At 41.8% G+C, this 18,334-nt stretch overlaps 1 protein-coding gene across 2 annotated transcripts in view; it reads right to left on the bottom strand.

Moving 5' to 3' along the window:
* Positions 1-18,334, bottom strand: part of znf423 (zinc finger protein 423) — a 136,378-nt gene that overhangs the window by 11,764 nt on the left and 106,280 nt on the right. For both annotated transcript variants that reach the window (XM_026311991.1, XM_026311992.1), the window contains 2 exons: positions 2,239-2,370; positions 545-660 (listed from right to left, as the gene is read on the bottom strand). In XM_026311991.1, the coding sequence (XP_026167776.1) occupies positions 545-660; positions 2,239-2,370 (248 nt within the window). The remainder of the gene's footprint in view (positions 1-544; positions 661-2,238; positions 2,371-18,334) is intronic.

Here is an 18,334-nt window from a genome sequence, read left to right as displayed (position 1 = left end):
CCATATTTAACATATACCTCTATTCACAGCAGTCAGCAGCGTGAAGGGAGCTAAAGATTTCACCTCCGCTGATGGTCACTAGTCTGGTACCAAAGGGGTACAAGAGATATGGAGAAGAAGATATGGAAGAGAACAGAAAGGTTTACATCATCACAGACCTGGCCACAGCTGGCCCAGGACCTACTCTTGGGTGACTTATATCCTCTGTTCTCATTCATATGCACACACACAAATGTGTCTGGACCCTAATGACATGAAGCTTGCCAGAACCCTGCTCAGACCTCATGAGGAGAGATGGAGAGAGAGGACAGGGGAATATAAAAAGGGTGGATGGACAAATACAGAGATGAATGGTAAAGAGAGAGAGTCAGTAAAGAGGGAGGCATGAGGGATGAAAGAAAGCACTGCAGAAAGTTACGGCATGATGCTTTGAAAGAAGAAAGAGAGGAAGATATACATGCACACAAAAGTTTCACAATTAATGCCAGACAAGATCAATACACACAGACAGAAAACAGTCAGAGGTAGCAATAAGGTGATCTACCTGTAGTTCTGTCTGAAAGAAGAACTTCTGCGGACACTGGGAACAGTCGTAGATCTTGTCTTCTTGGCCATGGACAGCAAAAATGTGCTGCTGAAGCTTGTTGGCCTGCACAAACACTGGGAGAAGGATGGACATATCACTAGTATGAACAGGCAGAATGATTAAGAAAGTTGTTTTTTAAAGACTCACTTGAAAAATTGCAAATCCAATCTGTAAATGATGAAATGATGGCTTCAGGTGCCTCTGATGTACTGGCCTGTTTACAACTGCAGTTAAAGTGAACACTGCAAAACAGTGGCTAGACTGTACAGGCTATGAACCAAATGGCAAATGAGGTTTCAGTACAAATAACCTCCATTCACTTTGTGTGCTTGTGTGGACAGACAAAAGGAGAATATGGGATAGAAAGAAAAGACAGATGGGAGCAATAGGGAGATAGAGAGAAAACAGGAAGAGCTATCCTCAGAAGACCTTGTGATATTTATCAATAAATTATCTCTTCTTTTTTAACTTCTACTATAGTGTTGTTGCATAGACTTCTTTCTTTCTTTCTCTCCCCTTTGTTTCAGTAAACTTTTGGTTTTCACTGAGTGTATATGTGTTGAATTATTAAGCCTCCCCATAGGAGTTGTGCCCATCTTACTAATTCATAAGCCACCAAGGAATAGAGTTAAAGTTTAAAGCGCTGCAGTGTACCTGGGGGGGAAAGCACACAACCAAGACAAACTCAACAACTGAGGGAGGGAGAGAGAAGGTGATGGAGTGACAGAGAGAGAGAGGGCAGAGAGAGAGTGTGTGTGTGGGGAATCGAGAGATGAGAGAGAGGGAGAGAGAATGAAGGTGCAGACTGGTAAAACACTGTTGGTGTAGGATGAAGCTCTGAACACTGCAGGCCTAATTTGGCCATCAAGCATTTCACTTGGCCCTCCAGTGGATTTCACAGATATAAGATACTTCATATTTGGCCTTCTTAGTGGTATTATTGCATGAACTTCTGCACACAAAATCTTGTCTGCACTTTTTTAGCAGTGGCACCCTACTGGAAAATTACTCCCACAGTTAGTAATGTTAAAACAATGAATATTCCTAATGTGATCTTACTGTTTACCTCAAAGCTAAAACTTTACAGCCATTACAGCACATTTACTCAATTTATCATGATGTAGGTAACCCAGAGAGAGCCATTTCTGAGTCACAACAGGTACTGCAGTCGATGCCAGGGAAGATTTAGGTTCAAACCTTGCTTCCAGCAGCAATATTATCCCCATCTTGCATTTTCACCAAAATAAACACACAATTTGTGATAGGATGTGACCAGTTTGGTGCAAAGAGAATGTGTGGCGGACCCATATACAATTTTGCTTCAGTCTGTGGTTTTATTATAGAAAGTATAATCCTGGCTGGTATGGCTATAACACTGTTGGCTTTTTATTTATCTACGAATAAAGACTACAGAGCATATAAAACACAAAGCACAAAAACCATAATTACCATAAACGAATGTCTATATATCATATGACAGATTCTATATTTTATTGTAGGTATATTTTTTAAAATGGAGATAAAAAGAGCACATTTACAGAATTATGCTTCTGTGTATGTATCCCCATGGTGTGTGAGCATTTTTAAGACACAAGTGAGCAGGAATTATCTGTGCTATTGTCCTTGAAAGCGAATATTTGTGTGTTTCTCACCTGTGAAGCAGACGGGACACTTGAAGGTACCTCCCATACCTTCGAAACTGTGCTCTATCAGGTGGCAAAGCAGCTTGGCAGGTGAATCAAACATCTGGTTACACAGCTTGCACTCGTGATTGATGCCCTCCTCTGCAAATAGGAGACAGACACGCATGTGTAGGCTGGATTAAGCAACAGGTCAACAGGACCATATGACATTGTTTTAGAATATTAATACAACACTCAACAAATGTCTTATGCACATACAGCACACACACCAAAAATGACACTGTCAGGCAATGTCATATGACATATGATAAGCCGAGGAACAGTCAGACAGAGATTGTAAGAAATGCACTTGTAAACAATATGGCACTGACAAAACTATCAATACAAACGTTCCTTAGTGTTCAGTCTGAAATCAGAGGACAGTGATTTCCACATGGCTCCCTACACTGGAAACATGAGCAGATTGATGATTTGTTGTATTAAAGCACACAAGGACCTAACTGGATTAGTTAGTTAAGACCCGTGTTATTGGTTCATTATATGAGCTTGGCCAGAATGATCAGTATGCTTTATTAAAATCATACCTTAATTATTCTTTTAGTGTCTAAAAACCTTTTCAAAGTTGAACTGCAAAGGAAACAAGTGAAGCCATCATACTCCATAAGTAAGCTAGTAATTAAGTTCAGTTAATTTGATATTTAAGGTACAGCTCCAGATCAGTTAGGTTGTTAAGGCAGACAATGTGATGTACAGTGGGTACGGAAAGTATTCAGACCCCTTTAAATTTTTCACTCTTTGTGTCATTGCAGCCATTTGCCAAAATCAAAAAAGTTCATTTTATTTCTCATTAATGTACACTCAGCACCCCATCTTGACAGAAAAAAACAGAAATGTAGAAATTTTTGCAAATTTATTAAAAGAGAAAAACTGAAATATCACATGGTCATAAGTATTCAGACCCTGTGCTCAGTATTGAGTAGAAGCACCCTTTGAGCTAGTACAGCCATGAGTCTTCTTGGGAATGATGCAACACGTTTTTCACACCTGGATTTGGGGATCCTCTGCCATTCTTCCTTGCAGATCCTCTCCAGTTCTGTCAGGTTGGATGGTGAACGTTGGTGGACAGCCATTTTCAGGTCTCTCCAGAGATGCTCAATTGGGTTTAGGTCAGGGCTCTGGCTGGGCCAGTCAAGAACGGTCACAGAGTTGTTCCGAAGCCACTCCTTTGTTATTTTAGCTGTGTGCTTAGGGTCATTGTCCTGTTGAAAGGTGAACCTTCAGCCCAGTCTGAGGTCCTGAGCACTCTGGAAGAGGTTTTCTTCCAGGATATCTCTGTACTTGGCCGCATTCATCTTTCCTTCAATTGCAACCAGTCGTCCTGTCCCTGCAGCTGAAAAACACCCCCACAACATGATGCTCCCACCACCATGTATCACTTTAGGGATTGTATTGGGCAGGTGATGAGCAGTGCCTGGTTTTCTCCACACATACCGCTTAGAATTAACGCCAAAAGGTTCAATCTTGGTCTCATCAGACCAGAGAATCTTATTTCTCATAGTCTGGGAGTCCTTCATGTGTTTTTTGGCAAACTCTATGCAGGCTTTCATGTGTCTTGCACTGAGGAGAGGCTTCCGTCAGGCCACTCTGCCATAAAGCCCCGACTGGTGGAGGGCTGCAGTGATAGTTGACTTTGTGGAACTTTCTCCCATCTCCCTACTGCATCTCTGGAGCTCAGCCACAGTGATCTTTGGGTTCTTCTTTACCTCTCTCACCAAGGCTCTTCTCCCACGATTGCTCAGTTTGGCTGGACGGCCAGGTCTAGGAAGAGTTCTGGTCGTCCCAAACTTTTTCCATTTGAGGATTATGGAGGCCACTGTGCTCTTAGGAACCTTGAGTGCTGCAGAAATTCTTTTGTAACCTTGGCCAGATCTGTGCCTTGCCACAATTCTGTCTCTGAGCTCCTTGGGCAGTTCCTTCGACCTCATGATTCTCATTTGCTCTGACATGCACTGTGAGCTGTAAGGTCTTATATAGACAGGTGTGTGCCTTTCCTAATCAAGTCCAATCAGTTTAATTAAACACAGCTGGACTCCAATGAAGGAGCAGAACCATCTCAAGGAGGATCAGAAGAAATGGACAGCATGTGAGTTAAATATGAGTGTCACTGCAAAGGGTCTGAATACTTATGACCATGTGATATTTCAGTTTTTCTTTTTTAATAAATTTGCAAAAATTTCTACATTTCTGTTTTTTTCTGTCAAGATGGGGTGCTGAGTGTACATTAATGAGAAATAAAAGGAACTTTTTTGATTTTGGCAAATGGCTGCAATGACACAAGGAGTGAAAAATTTAAAGGGGTCTGAATACTTTCCGTACCCACTGTAGGTTGTGTTGTTTCCTCCTCTCCCCTGCTGCATGTTCTCCTTTCATTTTTCACTTTCCCTTGTACAGTCCCCAACACTCACACACACCAACGCCAGTGCAATGTCTGCCCCAACTGGTAATTGCCTGTCCTCCCCACCGGGGCTGTGGATGATCTACCCTTCCTACCCATCTCTCCTTCCCTCCCTCTGTCCTCGTTATCTCCCTCCCCCACTGCAGTCACTCATCCATCCCTCACTTTGCCCATTCCTCCCTCCATGTCCCCTTATCGTCTCTCTCGGTCCATCACTTGCTGATTAATTTGTGCGGGCTCCAACTCAAACCCCTTACCCCTTGTTACTTTCCTCCACACACTTCCCCTTCTTTTATCAACCGTGAATGTCTCTTTTACAATTATTTTTCCTCAATCGAACTACCCTTTACTGTTTTATATCAGACTGTCAAACTTTATATAAGACGTGGACACAACCCTCATAATTCAATCCTCTGATTCAACAGTGAAATTGACATGCTGCCCAAGTGCTGGAAGGCCTTCACTCATAAATCTGTCCAAGCTGCTGAGATGTATAAATTATTTCTATTTTTAAAACATTACACAATATCATTGCATAATATTATACATGCTCAAGTGCTCTGATATAAATGAATATTAAAGGGAAGATCATGCTCAGGTGTTGGGTATATACATAAGACAGAAACCTTACTCTTCATCCATCATTGCTTTTCTCACTTGGGGAGTACACCGGTGTTTGTGTGTTTCTGTGTCTATTTTTGGGAAGGTGTGAGTGACATCACAGCACCCATGGTGAAAGGGCAGATGAAAGGTGGGCGTCATAAACACACACCAACAAACACACACATCCCTTGACGATCAGGTCTCCTGCCTGTTGTCCTTATCACCTTTGTACCATACAGAACCAATACCCCAGTCGCCCACACACACACGCACACACGCAGCATGGAGCCACACACACAAGCACGCCATAGGACTGTACTGCCCGGAGACATCAGATGGTGTCTTCTGCGGGCCAATCTGTGACCCCTTGTGGAGCTGCACACACAAATACATGCACAAAAACACATTCAAGCATGCATACACATATTGACTGAGAGATACACACAGACAGTTCATCATGGAGGACACAATCTGCCCTTTTCCCTTTTTTGTCACTTATCTCATATATACACATATGTACACACTTACAGAACATAAGAGTGTATGTACACACAGTACATAGTTTACAGAACTTCAGCTGCAGAGCTGCGGGGGATCGCGGGGTTAATAACGTCTTCAATCATACATCCATGACACTCATACTGACTAATACACACACAAAGATTCCTATCTCTCTTTGCCTCAAAGGCCGACACAAGGGTGCCCTAATCCCGTCTCAATAGCTGTGGGGGAGTGTGTGTGTGTGTGTGTGTGTGTGTGTGTGTGTGTGTGTGTGTGTGGGGTGGGTGCCACATGGGCTTATGAGATGGTATGCTCCATGGTCCTGGTCCCGTGCCCCTCCCCCTCCCACACACAGACACACACACAAACCTCAAAGGCTGCTGGGGCGTGTGGGGCGCCAGTGTGTCCGAGACATACTGAGACAGATAGAGGTTCATTATCATTTACTAGGAGATTGAAACAGCAGGTGAGAGTCACATGGAGTGAGACACAGAGAAAGAGGGAGAGAGAGTGAGGGGGTGTATAGTACTACCGTTTTTATCAATTGTCATGTTTCATGTTTTCATTATCTCGTTCTTGTTTTAGTAAAAGTCAAATATTTAACAACACAGTTCCTCAAAAGACTAAATTATTGTCTCTGAACAGAAGCAAAAGACAGAACTGAAAGACATACAAAAGGTACAGACAGAAACTTAGGGTGAAGAAGTAAGAAATGCCTACGCGTCAGTGATCTCAGGGTGTGTGTGTGTGTGTAGGTGCCTTGGGGGTCTCTGTAGAAGGCACTTTAAAGCTCTTGCCCTCAGTAGGGGTAATACTCTCTTCAGAAGTTGGCTTGCACTCTCCCATGCCACCAGGATCAGAGAGAGTGGTCAAACAACAGCTACCTTGATATGTACAGTGCATAGTCCATGATTACCCATATCCATTACCAACAGACCATGATCTTAGGCAATGACATCCTCACTAGACTGATACCTACTGTGTGTGCAACAAAGTTACTGTAGGTAGTCAAGTTCAAATTACAATAACCACAATTACCAAGTGCACCAATGCTAGCTGCCAGGAAAGACTAAACTGGAGAGAGAGAAAGAGAAAAATGGAGAGAGGGAGAGAACTGAAGGGAAAACTGTGAGGTGCAGAGAGATAATTGGGCTGTCCGGAACAAGGGCATGGAGAGAGGCCTCCAACGCCTCTGTGTGCATGTGTGTGTGTCCCATGAAAGAGTTCTCTTTCTGACAAATACATTGTTTTGATCAGTGTGTGTGGGGACCGCAGTCTCTGTATGCTGTCCCCCCTCTGAGACCCAGCCGGTGTGTGAGCATGTGTGTATGTGACCCATAGTGAGATGACAGAGCCGTAGAGCATCCTGCCGTGACGCTTTGTCTCACAGAGTGCATTTGATCCACCAGCGCATGCACACACACACACACAACCCTGGGAGGCCTATGCTGGGACGGAGAACACAGGGGAGAGAGGATGAGGGAGGGGAGGGAGAACGAGGCAGGCAGGGTGAAGGTTAGGACTCTGAGTTTGTTACCATGCAACAGAAAATTAACTTTTTCTGCTTTTTTATGGACTTCAAAGCAGGTTTGGGGACTATTATATGCCTATATTGATTTAGGAATGTGTTAAATTGTAAATGTCTTTTATGGGATGTCCTGATATGCCTACTTTGGAAAAAACATACATAGAGTCCTGCTGTCCCCTTTATGTTTTCACCTAGGTTGTTGTTAAGAAATTAAACAGGTTGCTACAAACATGAAAATTTAAATATTAGATGAACCTTTCCATATAATGGAACAAACATTACATCAGAGGCAATGAACGTACAGTACAAGAATGATCAAAAACATGATCCAGCTGTGCTGATATTTCCCATAATGCACAGCTGACTGTCATTTGATTGGTTGCTATACATACTCCTTTTGTAACCAGGAAGCTAGTTAAGACAGTTTCTTGATGACTCCACAGGGAACAGGACATATACCTTAGCATTTCTACATGGACTTTATGTACCCTTACAAATGACTAGCTCCTAACATCAAAGTTTTCACCATTGTCCAGGTCTAGCCTGTAATTGTCAACATCAACATGTCATCTAGTGTTATTATTTTCACAGTGGGTGGCAGACAAACAAGTAACTCCATCCTGGCAGCACGACAGAAGGAGACGAATAGCTTTTAAAGTATGACAGAGAGAGACAGAGCTTGACCTGAACCCAATGCTATGTTCCCACTTGCCTGAGCTACACAAGATACATAACCAGAAAGCACACTTGTACACTCAATGCATTCCTGAGACCCTTATCCTAACCATAACAACTAAATACCTCATGTCAATACTTATCCTAACTCTAACCTTACCCCTAGTCTTAACTTGATTCTAAACTTAACCCTAAAACCAGGTCTCAAACAGAAGTCTGAAAAAGTGAGGACCGGCCAAAATGACCTTGCTTCAATGGAGTTATGCACAAAATGGTCCTCACAAAGATAGAAGTACACACACACCCCTCATCGTTCAGGTTTTCCCTCAGTCTCATTCTCTCGTTACCCTACTCTCTCTACTGACTGACCAGAGGAGAGGGACCAGGTGGCATCATCCACACCATACCAATAAACACACACACTCCTCAGCAACATGCAGCAGAACAAAAACTGAGCTCCTTGGTTTGTGTTGGGATGGATCCCTAAGGTACTTGCCTTCTCATTACACACACACACACACACACACACACACACATATATATATATAAATAAAGGTACTTGCCTTCTCATTACACACACACACACACACACACACACACACACATATATATATAAATAAAGGTACTTGCCTTCTCATTACACACACACACACACACACACACACACACATATATATATATATATATATATATATATATATACAAGACATACATACATATATGTATGTATGTATGTCTTGGATGGGAAACTCATATGCGTGCCAAGCCCTCACAAGCCCCAACCTACCACCCTCCTTTCTTTTCTCTATGTATGGGCTCCTGGCTCCCCTGGGTATCTACCCCCCATTACTGCCCCCCCTGCTCCTGTCAGCCCCCTCCACTCTGAAACTTTGCAAGGCTGAGTGTGCGCGTGTGAAAGAGCAGTATAAAGTGCATGTTTGTGTGTGTGTGTGTGTGTGTTTGGTCCCTTGCGGCGTAGAGGCCATAAACGAAGCCAGGCAACTGATGACGAGGACAGCAAGCAGCAAGAAACCAAGATGGGGAAAAAGAGAGAAGAAGGAACGAGGACTGTAAAGAGGAGGATGGGGTGAGGGATGACAGGATGAACGGATGGAGGAGTTGGGCGAAAGAAAGAGTGCAGTAAAGAAGAGAGCAGTGGACGGAAGGAGGAGGAGAATGCACCTCTCTGGGGGGCTCGTTCAAGGTGTGTTTCCATGGCAACCAGGGGTGGGTGGGGGGCTTATGTAGGGGGTGTGAGCTTGACCCATTGGTAGTGTGGGGGCTGGAGAGAGCACACACGCACGCACACACACAGAGACAGAGACACACACACACACACACACACACACACACACACACACACACACTGATTCACGCACACAACCTGCTGCAGTGCTGGAGGGGTCCCAAGAGTGCCCCCACCTTTACTCACCCTCTCTCTCTCTCACTCATAGACACACACACAAACAGAAAGAATGCTGCAGTGCTGAGGTCCCGCGAGTACCCAACACCCACACATTTTCTGCCTCCCTCCTCTCATCTTCCATCTTCCCTCTCTGCTTCTATCACTCTCTATGAGGTAACTGTTAACATTCTCATCGTGTGTTTATGTCCTATGTTGTCGCGTGCAGTTTTACATTTAGTTGAGTGATGGTGGAGTTATACCCCTCTCATACAGCATCCCCTCTGATGATGCACAGGCTGTTTTTCCTGATCCATTCATTTAGACGTCCTGATTAGACTGGTTGATCTGTGCTCACCACAGAGATTCTGTGTAGTCTCTCAGTTTTATACCTTTACAAATCAATACTAAACTACAGTATCAAACACAAATATGTAACATAAAACTAGGGGCAAAAAGTTTCTTCTCTTGCTCGTCCTGTGCAAAAAGGTAGTATTAACACCGATAAATTCTCATCTCTGCCCATTCACAAGCTGGGTGATGTCTAACACGCATTCAGCCCCACAGGTCAGACCTCCATACTGTATTGATCCATTCAGATCGACTTGAGGCAGGTTATTACCAATATCACTATTGTGTCTTAAGAAAGAGGAGAATGACAGAGCCCTGACAGTATATCTGATGTCACTGTGGTTTAGTTAGTTTCTTCTCTGAAGCTGAAAAGATTGTAAATTGCTACAAATCTTATCGATATGCTATTGCTGCTAACATACAACATCTGGAAACACAGCCTTCACAGCTGAAAACAGAAAAGCCAGACACTGTGCTTTCAATGCGAGCACAGCTACAGCTGTAAAAGTAAGTGAAACACTTTCCTTAAAAACTTACCGCAGCAGCAGAATGAGAGCGAGGCAAACAAATTGTTTCTCCACATGTAACTAATTAAGACAGATAACAGTAAAGTACAGATCATGATCCTCTCTCCTTCTACGCCTGCACCACTGGCTACGTTTCTCATTTATACATCTGACATTAGGCTTCAGTAAATATTTCCAGTGGAAACTGTCTCTGTGTCAGACACACACAGGCTCACTATTGGTAGACAGGGACAGTGTACAGTGATAACCAGTTTGTGCTTGTGTGTATAATGAAAGGAAGCACAAATTGAGCATATTTGTGTAGTGCGTAAGTGCATGTGTATCTTGGAAGGAGGCTCAGAGTATGTGTAATGTGTGTAGCAGCTTGGATTTTCCCTATCAGATTACATAACAGTGGGAAGCTGGATCGCTCCGTCCTGTCAAAGCCAAACGCCTTCTCACATACTCACATACACACAGGCACGTGTGCACTCACTCACTCACTCACACACATGCACGCACACACACATACATACATTATACATGATCATCTCTCTATTTCTGGTTATTAGTTAATAAAGGGATTCAAGTAAGGTATGAATTTATACATTCAATAATATTAGTTTGTCATTTGTGTAGAATTATATACAATGACTAATTGATTATTGGGTTTCAAGCCTTCCTGTTTAACATATTTGCATGAAAGGAACAAGCTCTATTGATAATTATTCTTTTTTTTAGTTTTGATAACATTTACAAGCAAACCCCATGGTTACAAGCAATGGATGCTGCTTTACAGCATGATATATGGTATACACATGGAAAAAGGACTTTTCTTTTTCTATGACTGTCTGTATTTTGATAATACAGTAGACAATTATATTATTATTAACATTTGAAGTGGCACTCACTTTGGATATTTTATTCCCAAATAAGTGGTTTAATTGTCATTGTTCAGGGGGATTTGTTAAAAACCTCTCTGACTGTCTGAGAGCCTGTTGTCTAATTTGACAATTGGATTAATGGCTTGTTGTGCTTAGCCTGGAAATTACAGTAGTTAAATTAGTCTGTAAAATTCTGATGACAACACTGATGGTAAACTCTGCACAGACAAGACTTGTGCAATAACAGCAGAACTTACTCTTAAGGAAAAACAACTGAGAAATTAAATAAACCACTGCTACCAAACAGTATTTGCCACAGTTCAGACTGAAATCTTAGGCCTTGCAATTCTTTATATCAAAGGGTCATTAAGGCAATACTGTGCTTTAAACTGAAAAAGAATACAGTATGAAGCCACAACATCTGGAAGCAGACGGATGCTAAGACATCACATATTAAGTGCACACAAACACACACTTTCTGTTATTCACAAACATATGAAACAGACACAAACCAACCCACCGACACAGGATTTTCAGTGTCATCTGGAGAGCACTTGACCGCAACAACAAGCAGCTGACATGTAGTCTTGTAGTCTCATACATAATGAGACTTTAATTAATATTCAAACAGGAGAGGTGCACACATCATCGCTCTGGCCTTGGAATCATCACTCAGGACTTTCATAGGAAAATGGGAATTACCATTTCCTCCAATAAGCACATGGAAACTAAGTAGCGTGCACACACACACACACACACACACACTCGCGCACACACACACACGCACGCACGCACACACACACACACACACACATATCTTTTTAGCTCGTTAGTAGGGATGAGAGTAATGAATGCAGAGTATATTTGTGTTTAGAATCTTAATTGAAAGCTTGAAAGTGGCCAGGAGGGAATAAGCCTAATCACTGTGTGTGAATAAACCATCAACACACACACACACACACACACACACACACGGACAGACAGACAGACCTACACGCACGCACACAACCTCACCACTCCCTAGGATAACATTTAAAACTGAAGTACCTCTATTTCGCTAGTCGTCCATTCTTTCCCTCCCTCACTTGTCCCTTTTACCTCCTCCCTAGCTCACTTGTGTTTTTTTCCACACTCACTCCATTCTCCATCTGTTTACATATGTAAAACACAACTACAGCCCCCTGAATGCACATCAACAGTATGTGTATGTGTGTTAATCTCTTCTGTTTAAAGCTATAGTAGGCATCCACAAGGAGTTATAAAATACGTTTATGATGGGTTAGGGCCTGCACTAATTAATTACAGGTATTTTTATTTTTACTGCAGGTGTTTTTCATTCGGTCACTGATATTGTTTCGAAACAATCCTATCATGAATATAGGACAGAAAAGGATAAGAGACATTTTCATTTTTAGCTTCTGATTTGAATAAAAAGTTCAATTATTAGCCTGATTCACAACCCATAGAGACAAATCAATTATAAAAACATTGTAAAATTCTTCTTTAATGACTTTTTTTTTTGACTGAACATTTAGTCAACTTGCAATATAAAGATTACAGATGAAAAGTGGCATGTGTGCAAACACAAACTGAAAAGAAATAAGCTTTTAAAGCCATATTTGAATGTTAAATACATCAAACCTGTGTGCCCATTCATGCTGAGACACATTTGAACACACACACACACACACACACACACACACACACACACACACAAAATCACCCACCCATCCAGGTTAGCAAGCATGTCTGTATCCAGGGCTAATCACCACGGCAACCGAGTTAAGGCTCTGATCTAGTTGTCAAGGTGATGGAGAGAGGGTCACCCGAGTGTCTCTACCTTTCTGTGAATGACTAAATCACTGTGTTTTGGAAACAACCGTTGTTGCATTCCTTCTCTTTTCTATAGGAATGGATACTGATGTTCAGGATGTTCACATGTGGTGGAAGAGAACAGACACTGGCAGAGAAAGGCGGGGAGGGAGAGAGCAAAGGTGTGTTGTGTTGATTGATCATTCAATAATCGCTCCTTTATGGTGCTAATGCTAACAGATTTGTGTGTATATGTGAATGTGTTTATCTGCTTCCATAATCCTGTCCTGCTGTTACTAGTATGTGTGTGTGTGTTTGTATCTGTGTGTACAGTATGTCTATCCAGTGAGTGTCTATGTATGAGTGTTTCTTTAATCTGTGCTCCCAGGGGGAGCTAACAGGCTTATCCCTGCTGCATTTCCCAAATACCACTAAAAAGCCAATCACCATTTCACAACATCATCATTAACACACACACAAAAACTAAGGAGAAAGACCTGAGAGACATGCTTAATTTTCTGTTGGCCAACCATTACAACAAAAGCACCTCCCCACCTGTCATCTGTAATTAGATAGAATAAAACAGTTTTAAAAGGTTACCATACTCTGTTACACTTCATGCTTTACATTTGGAGGTAAAGGGGAAATTGTCTGATTTCCTGACCACAGAGTTTGCCTCTCTGGTTTGGGGGAAAAATATATTAAAAAAAAATAATTCTGCCATACAGCCTAATGTGTTACTATTTAATATAAAAAAGTAAATATCAAAGGTAAAATGTCCAACAATAACTGTTAATAAATGACCAAATAGAACATTTAAAACAAATAAGCAAAAACGTCAGTATTTTGGTATAGCAAATGTTAATTTTTTATGTACATACAGTACATCCAGTGCACCGCAATATATTTTGGCTTTCCTGAACATCCACATCTCTTTCTGCATGACTATAAAATACAGCCCCTAAACCTGACAGAGGAAGAAGAGGGGAAGAAGGGAGCAGAAAAAAGGAGAGGAGCAGAGCCAATAAGAGCTCACAGCAGGATGCTAATAATGCAGCTCCAGCTGTTCCAGTTAACCTGCAAACTGCCCATCTGGACCCAGAGAGAGGGAGAAAGCGAGACAGAGAAATATGGGGAGAGACTGGAAGACAGAGAGAGAGAAAGACAGGAGATATATTGACAGACAGACAGAGAGAGTGACATGGGAAAAGACAGCCAGAATGCAGATGGGTCTTAAGCTTTAGTCTAGAAAATATCTGAATACTGTTAAAAATACAAAGATTTAGCAGAGCACAGCATTGTTTTCCCTGACCACCAGTTTAAAACCCAAGAAAATATCAAATTAGCAGTGATGTACAACACACAAAAACAAAAATCCTCACATTCAGAAACTGGAAAGAGCAAATGTTTGTCCTTTTTGCTCTGTAAATTAACTTATGGATAATCAATTCAAATAAAGGTTTTTCAATAACACAGAATTAATATAAGGTGTATGTCTTCAATTCCAATCTACTACAAAACAATCATTTGCATTCAGACAAACAAAAATACTAAACAGGAAGAGAAGGAAGAGTGAGAAAGACAGAGAGAAGGGAAGCTGGCCACATCCTCAGCTGTACTGGGGTGGACAAGTGTACATGGAAATACACACACACACACACACACACACACACACACACAAACAGTAGGAGTGACCTTGGTCTAGCCTCTCTGTCCTCACCCCCTGCCCTGACCAGCTACATCCCCCACCAAGCCACCCTGCCTGTCTCTCACACACACAGACACACACACATAACCCAGTGCCATACCAGGCTTTGCCAAACTGTACCACGCTGTGGTCATAGAAACAATGCAACAAACATACTAGAAGAGACTAAAATAGCAGGACACAGAGTAGAAAAGTATAAAGAGTGAGGGGAGACTGAAACCAATATTTTTTTTATTGATTCCAAAAACTCGCACGTTTCCAAAACACACTCAACTTCAACACAAAAGACACACAGCTAGCCAACTCTAACCCTCCCTAAAGCACAAATGTTTCGCCCACACACACACACAAACACAAAGAGAGTGGTAGCATACTAATGAAGACAGTAAATCACTACTAGGTCATGTGTGGAAAAGCCTGCCAGATACCTGCAACCATGGCTAGAGACCTCCCTCAGCCACACACGGTGCATGTGAGAGTTCGTGTGTGGGTGTGCAGGTGGATAAGCAAGAGAGATGGAGGATGCCTGTTGGCTGTAAACATGACTGCTACAAGGGAAGAGCAGCACCAAAGAGGCACAAAACATACAGTATCTATTGTGGTGAAAGATCATCTTTGTTTCACAGTAAAAAAAATTCGGTCTGTTCACCAAAGACATGCTGCTGACAGAGAGGGAACTATCTTTGTGGCAAAAATGAACTTGGGACGATGGTCTTCATGTAACACTGAAGCCCTTATTGTGCACAACTTACATAAAGTCTCTACTGCCAGTGTCTGAACGTGTATGAGTATGTGTGTCCAAACTATTCTAAGAACAGCTAATCAAGGTAACATTTTAGAGAAAAGACGTCTCCAGCTGGGTGGACCAGGTAATGATCGAGCTTACAGGGAGCACAATCACCCCTAAATCATCAGGGCCGGCATGGTCACCTTTATAAAGAGACCAGCTGCAGATTACCTGCCTGGATCCATGATCAGCTGCATAACCTTGTATGATTAAACTCCAATATAATCTGATTATGTTCAATTACTCTTAAATTGCAATATATAGACAATTATGTGTATAAGTTACTGTACATTGACAGGCTTATTTGTCAGACACTTCACTTCAGATGACAGTAAGCAAAGTCCATATAGAGGAGGCTCTCTATAAAAATGGTGAACCCCTGGAACAAGGAAGCAATACAACAGAAATTTTAAGAAAACTGAAATAAAGGTTTATAGTCATTGTGATGGATGATCTAGCTCAGGTTGTTTCTCATACTACAAAAAAAAAAAGCTGGTGTTAGCTGGTGAGTTTTATCTTATTCATAGTGGATGAAACATAGTCTATGAGATATGGCATTGAGATATTACCAGCACAGCTACAATTGAGTTTACCTGAAGAAAAATTACACCTGCCAAAAACCCTAACAGTAAATGTCAGGGTTTAGTGCCAGTCCCTAAAAATGAAAGAGCAAGGGTTTCTTTCTACACTCACCATTTTGCACTTTAAACAGTCACACTGGGAGAAGGCTCTCTGAAAAGAGGCAGAGAGCACAGATACCGCAGAGATACTAAACCCGTTCTTTCTTGCTGTTTCTATTGCTATAATTATTGATCTCTTGACCTGTGTGTAAAATCCAACTGAACTGTGAGTTTGCTGAGAGAAGAAATAACCGATGAGGCAGGTTGAGGGATGTGTCCATGCAAATTGTTTTTTGGTTTTAGACAAGAAGACACAAACGTACGCTGTACGCTAGAGAAACTTCACTCACAGAAACAGAACTATGGCAAAACAATGTAAATTTCCAACGTATTGCATTTGAATAATAAAATCCTATCTTTTTCATGCTGTCATGCTTCTCAAGCACTACTGGCACAAAAAGCACAAACACACTCTTCTGTCAGCTTCAAATACAAACAAATAAATAAATGAACACAATGTTATTAATTATTCTGAGGCAGGAATCAAATATACATGTGTCTAGAGATTTGTCGTGTTTGTATGTGCATGTGAGGACTTAGAAAGAGAATCCCCTAAGATAGAGGGAGAGGCAGACCAACGGAGCAACTGATATAAGAGGCAAAAACAATGTAGAAAAATCTGTCCAAAGCCATATACACTATCACATTTAGTAATGCATCAGTGATTTTAAATCTAACATCAAGACACATAAAGACAGAAGGTAATATAATTAACAGACACCTGTACAGTAACACAATATATTTGTGCCATGCCAAATTCCAAAGGTTTAGCAATAGGTTAAAACATTTTTAATATCAGGGATTGCTTCAAGAGCATTCTTCAAGAGAAATGAGTCTATTAAAAGTAACTACTGTAAATATTTGGATTTTATTCAGTGACACATAAGAGGCTGAGCTCTTGTTGCCTGAAAACACCAATAAAATGTGTGCCTGTCTTCTGTAATAAGCATAAAAAAAAGCTGACAGAGGCTTCATGACTGCAGCATTTGGATTAAACATTCAGCCTGACACGCACACTAAAATGCACATCCACGCACATGCATAGACAAGTGCTCTGTTAAACAGTCCTCCAGTCTACTTAAGAGAGTTCACACACAGAGCAGAACCACTACTGGGAATCACAGTTTAGCCCTCCTCTCTCACTCACCCGCTCTGTGTCTTAGTCTCACAAACACCCAGACATGCAAGAACACAGAGATTTATATTCACACAACCGTCACACATATTTTAGACTTGGGCGTTCTGTCTCTCTGTCAAGGCTTTAGGTTATATCATTAATTACATTTGACACCACTTCTTGTGTGTATGTGCATGAATCTACATTTCATCTCTAGGGGCTTGAGTAGCAAAAGTGAGGTTCAAAGACCCCCTGCCAGAATGCTAAATCAATATTAATACACAGTGTCTCTCTCTCTCTCACTCTCACTCTCACTCTCTCTCACACTCACACACGCACACGCACACACACAGAGTGACACACACACTTCCAACAAAGAGATGTCAGCGCCATGGTTAGAGGGCATTGTTATATTGTCTCTGTGGTGCTCTCCTTCCTCTCCATCACCCTCTCTCTTCTTTCTGCACAGCTCCTCTTCATCTTTTTGCCCATCTCTCCCTTTCTCCTGCTGCACTCCTTCTCTGTGGATTCTCACCTCTACGGATACAGCAGAGCCACACAATAAATCCTGCTTAAAGCTTGCTCAGTCAGTTCCATCAGCTTTGTGCTGTTGTTGACTCTCTTGTTCAGAAAACAAGCAAGAAAATTATACACTGAAAAGTCCGTTCCTAAGAAATCGTTCATGACCTTTATTTTATCTGTGAATGACTTGGCAGAAATGGTTTTATAAAGATTTAGCAGTGGAAACTATGGCTGCTTTCATTAATTACACAGAGCTTTGTCTCTCATCCTTTGCCTTCTTCTGTTCATTTCTTCATATTTTGCTGTAACAAATGTGTAGTGTTGGATTTGGGATGCATGGGATGGCTGATGTCTAATCCTGCCGATGGGATGGTCATGCTGCTGGTTCTGTAATCATCTACTTTGAAACTGTTTTTTCCACCATTACCTGTTGATTGTTCCTCTTCTGATAGTTGGCGCACTGCTGCAGCGCAGTCACAGCATATACCAGAGAACTGCAGTGATTGGCTGTGCTGAACATGTATACTGTTCATGCAATTGGACACAGCAGACAGCTCATTCTTGGACAGACCAA

Source organism: Mastacembelus armatus, chromosome 6 (assembly GCF_900324485.2).
Source record: "Mastacembelus armatus chromosome 6, fMasArm1.2, whole genome shotgun sequence".
In the NCBI taxonomy this organism is placed as follows: domain Eukaryota; kingdom Metazoa; phylum Chordata; class Actinopteri; order Synbranchiformes; family Mastacembelidae; genus Mastacembelus; species Mastacembelus armatus.
This window is presented reverse-complemented; position numbering and strand designations above follow the sequence as displayed.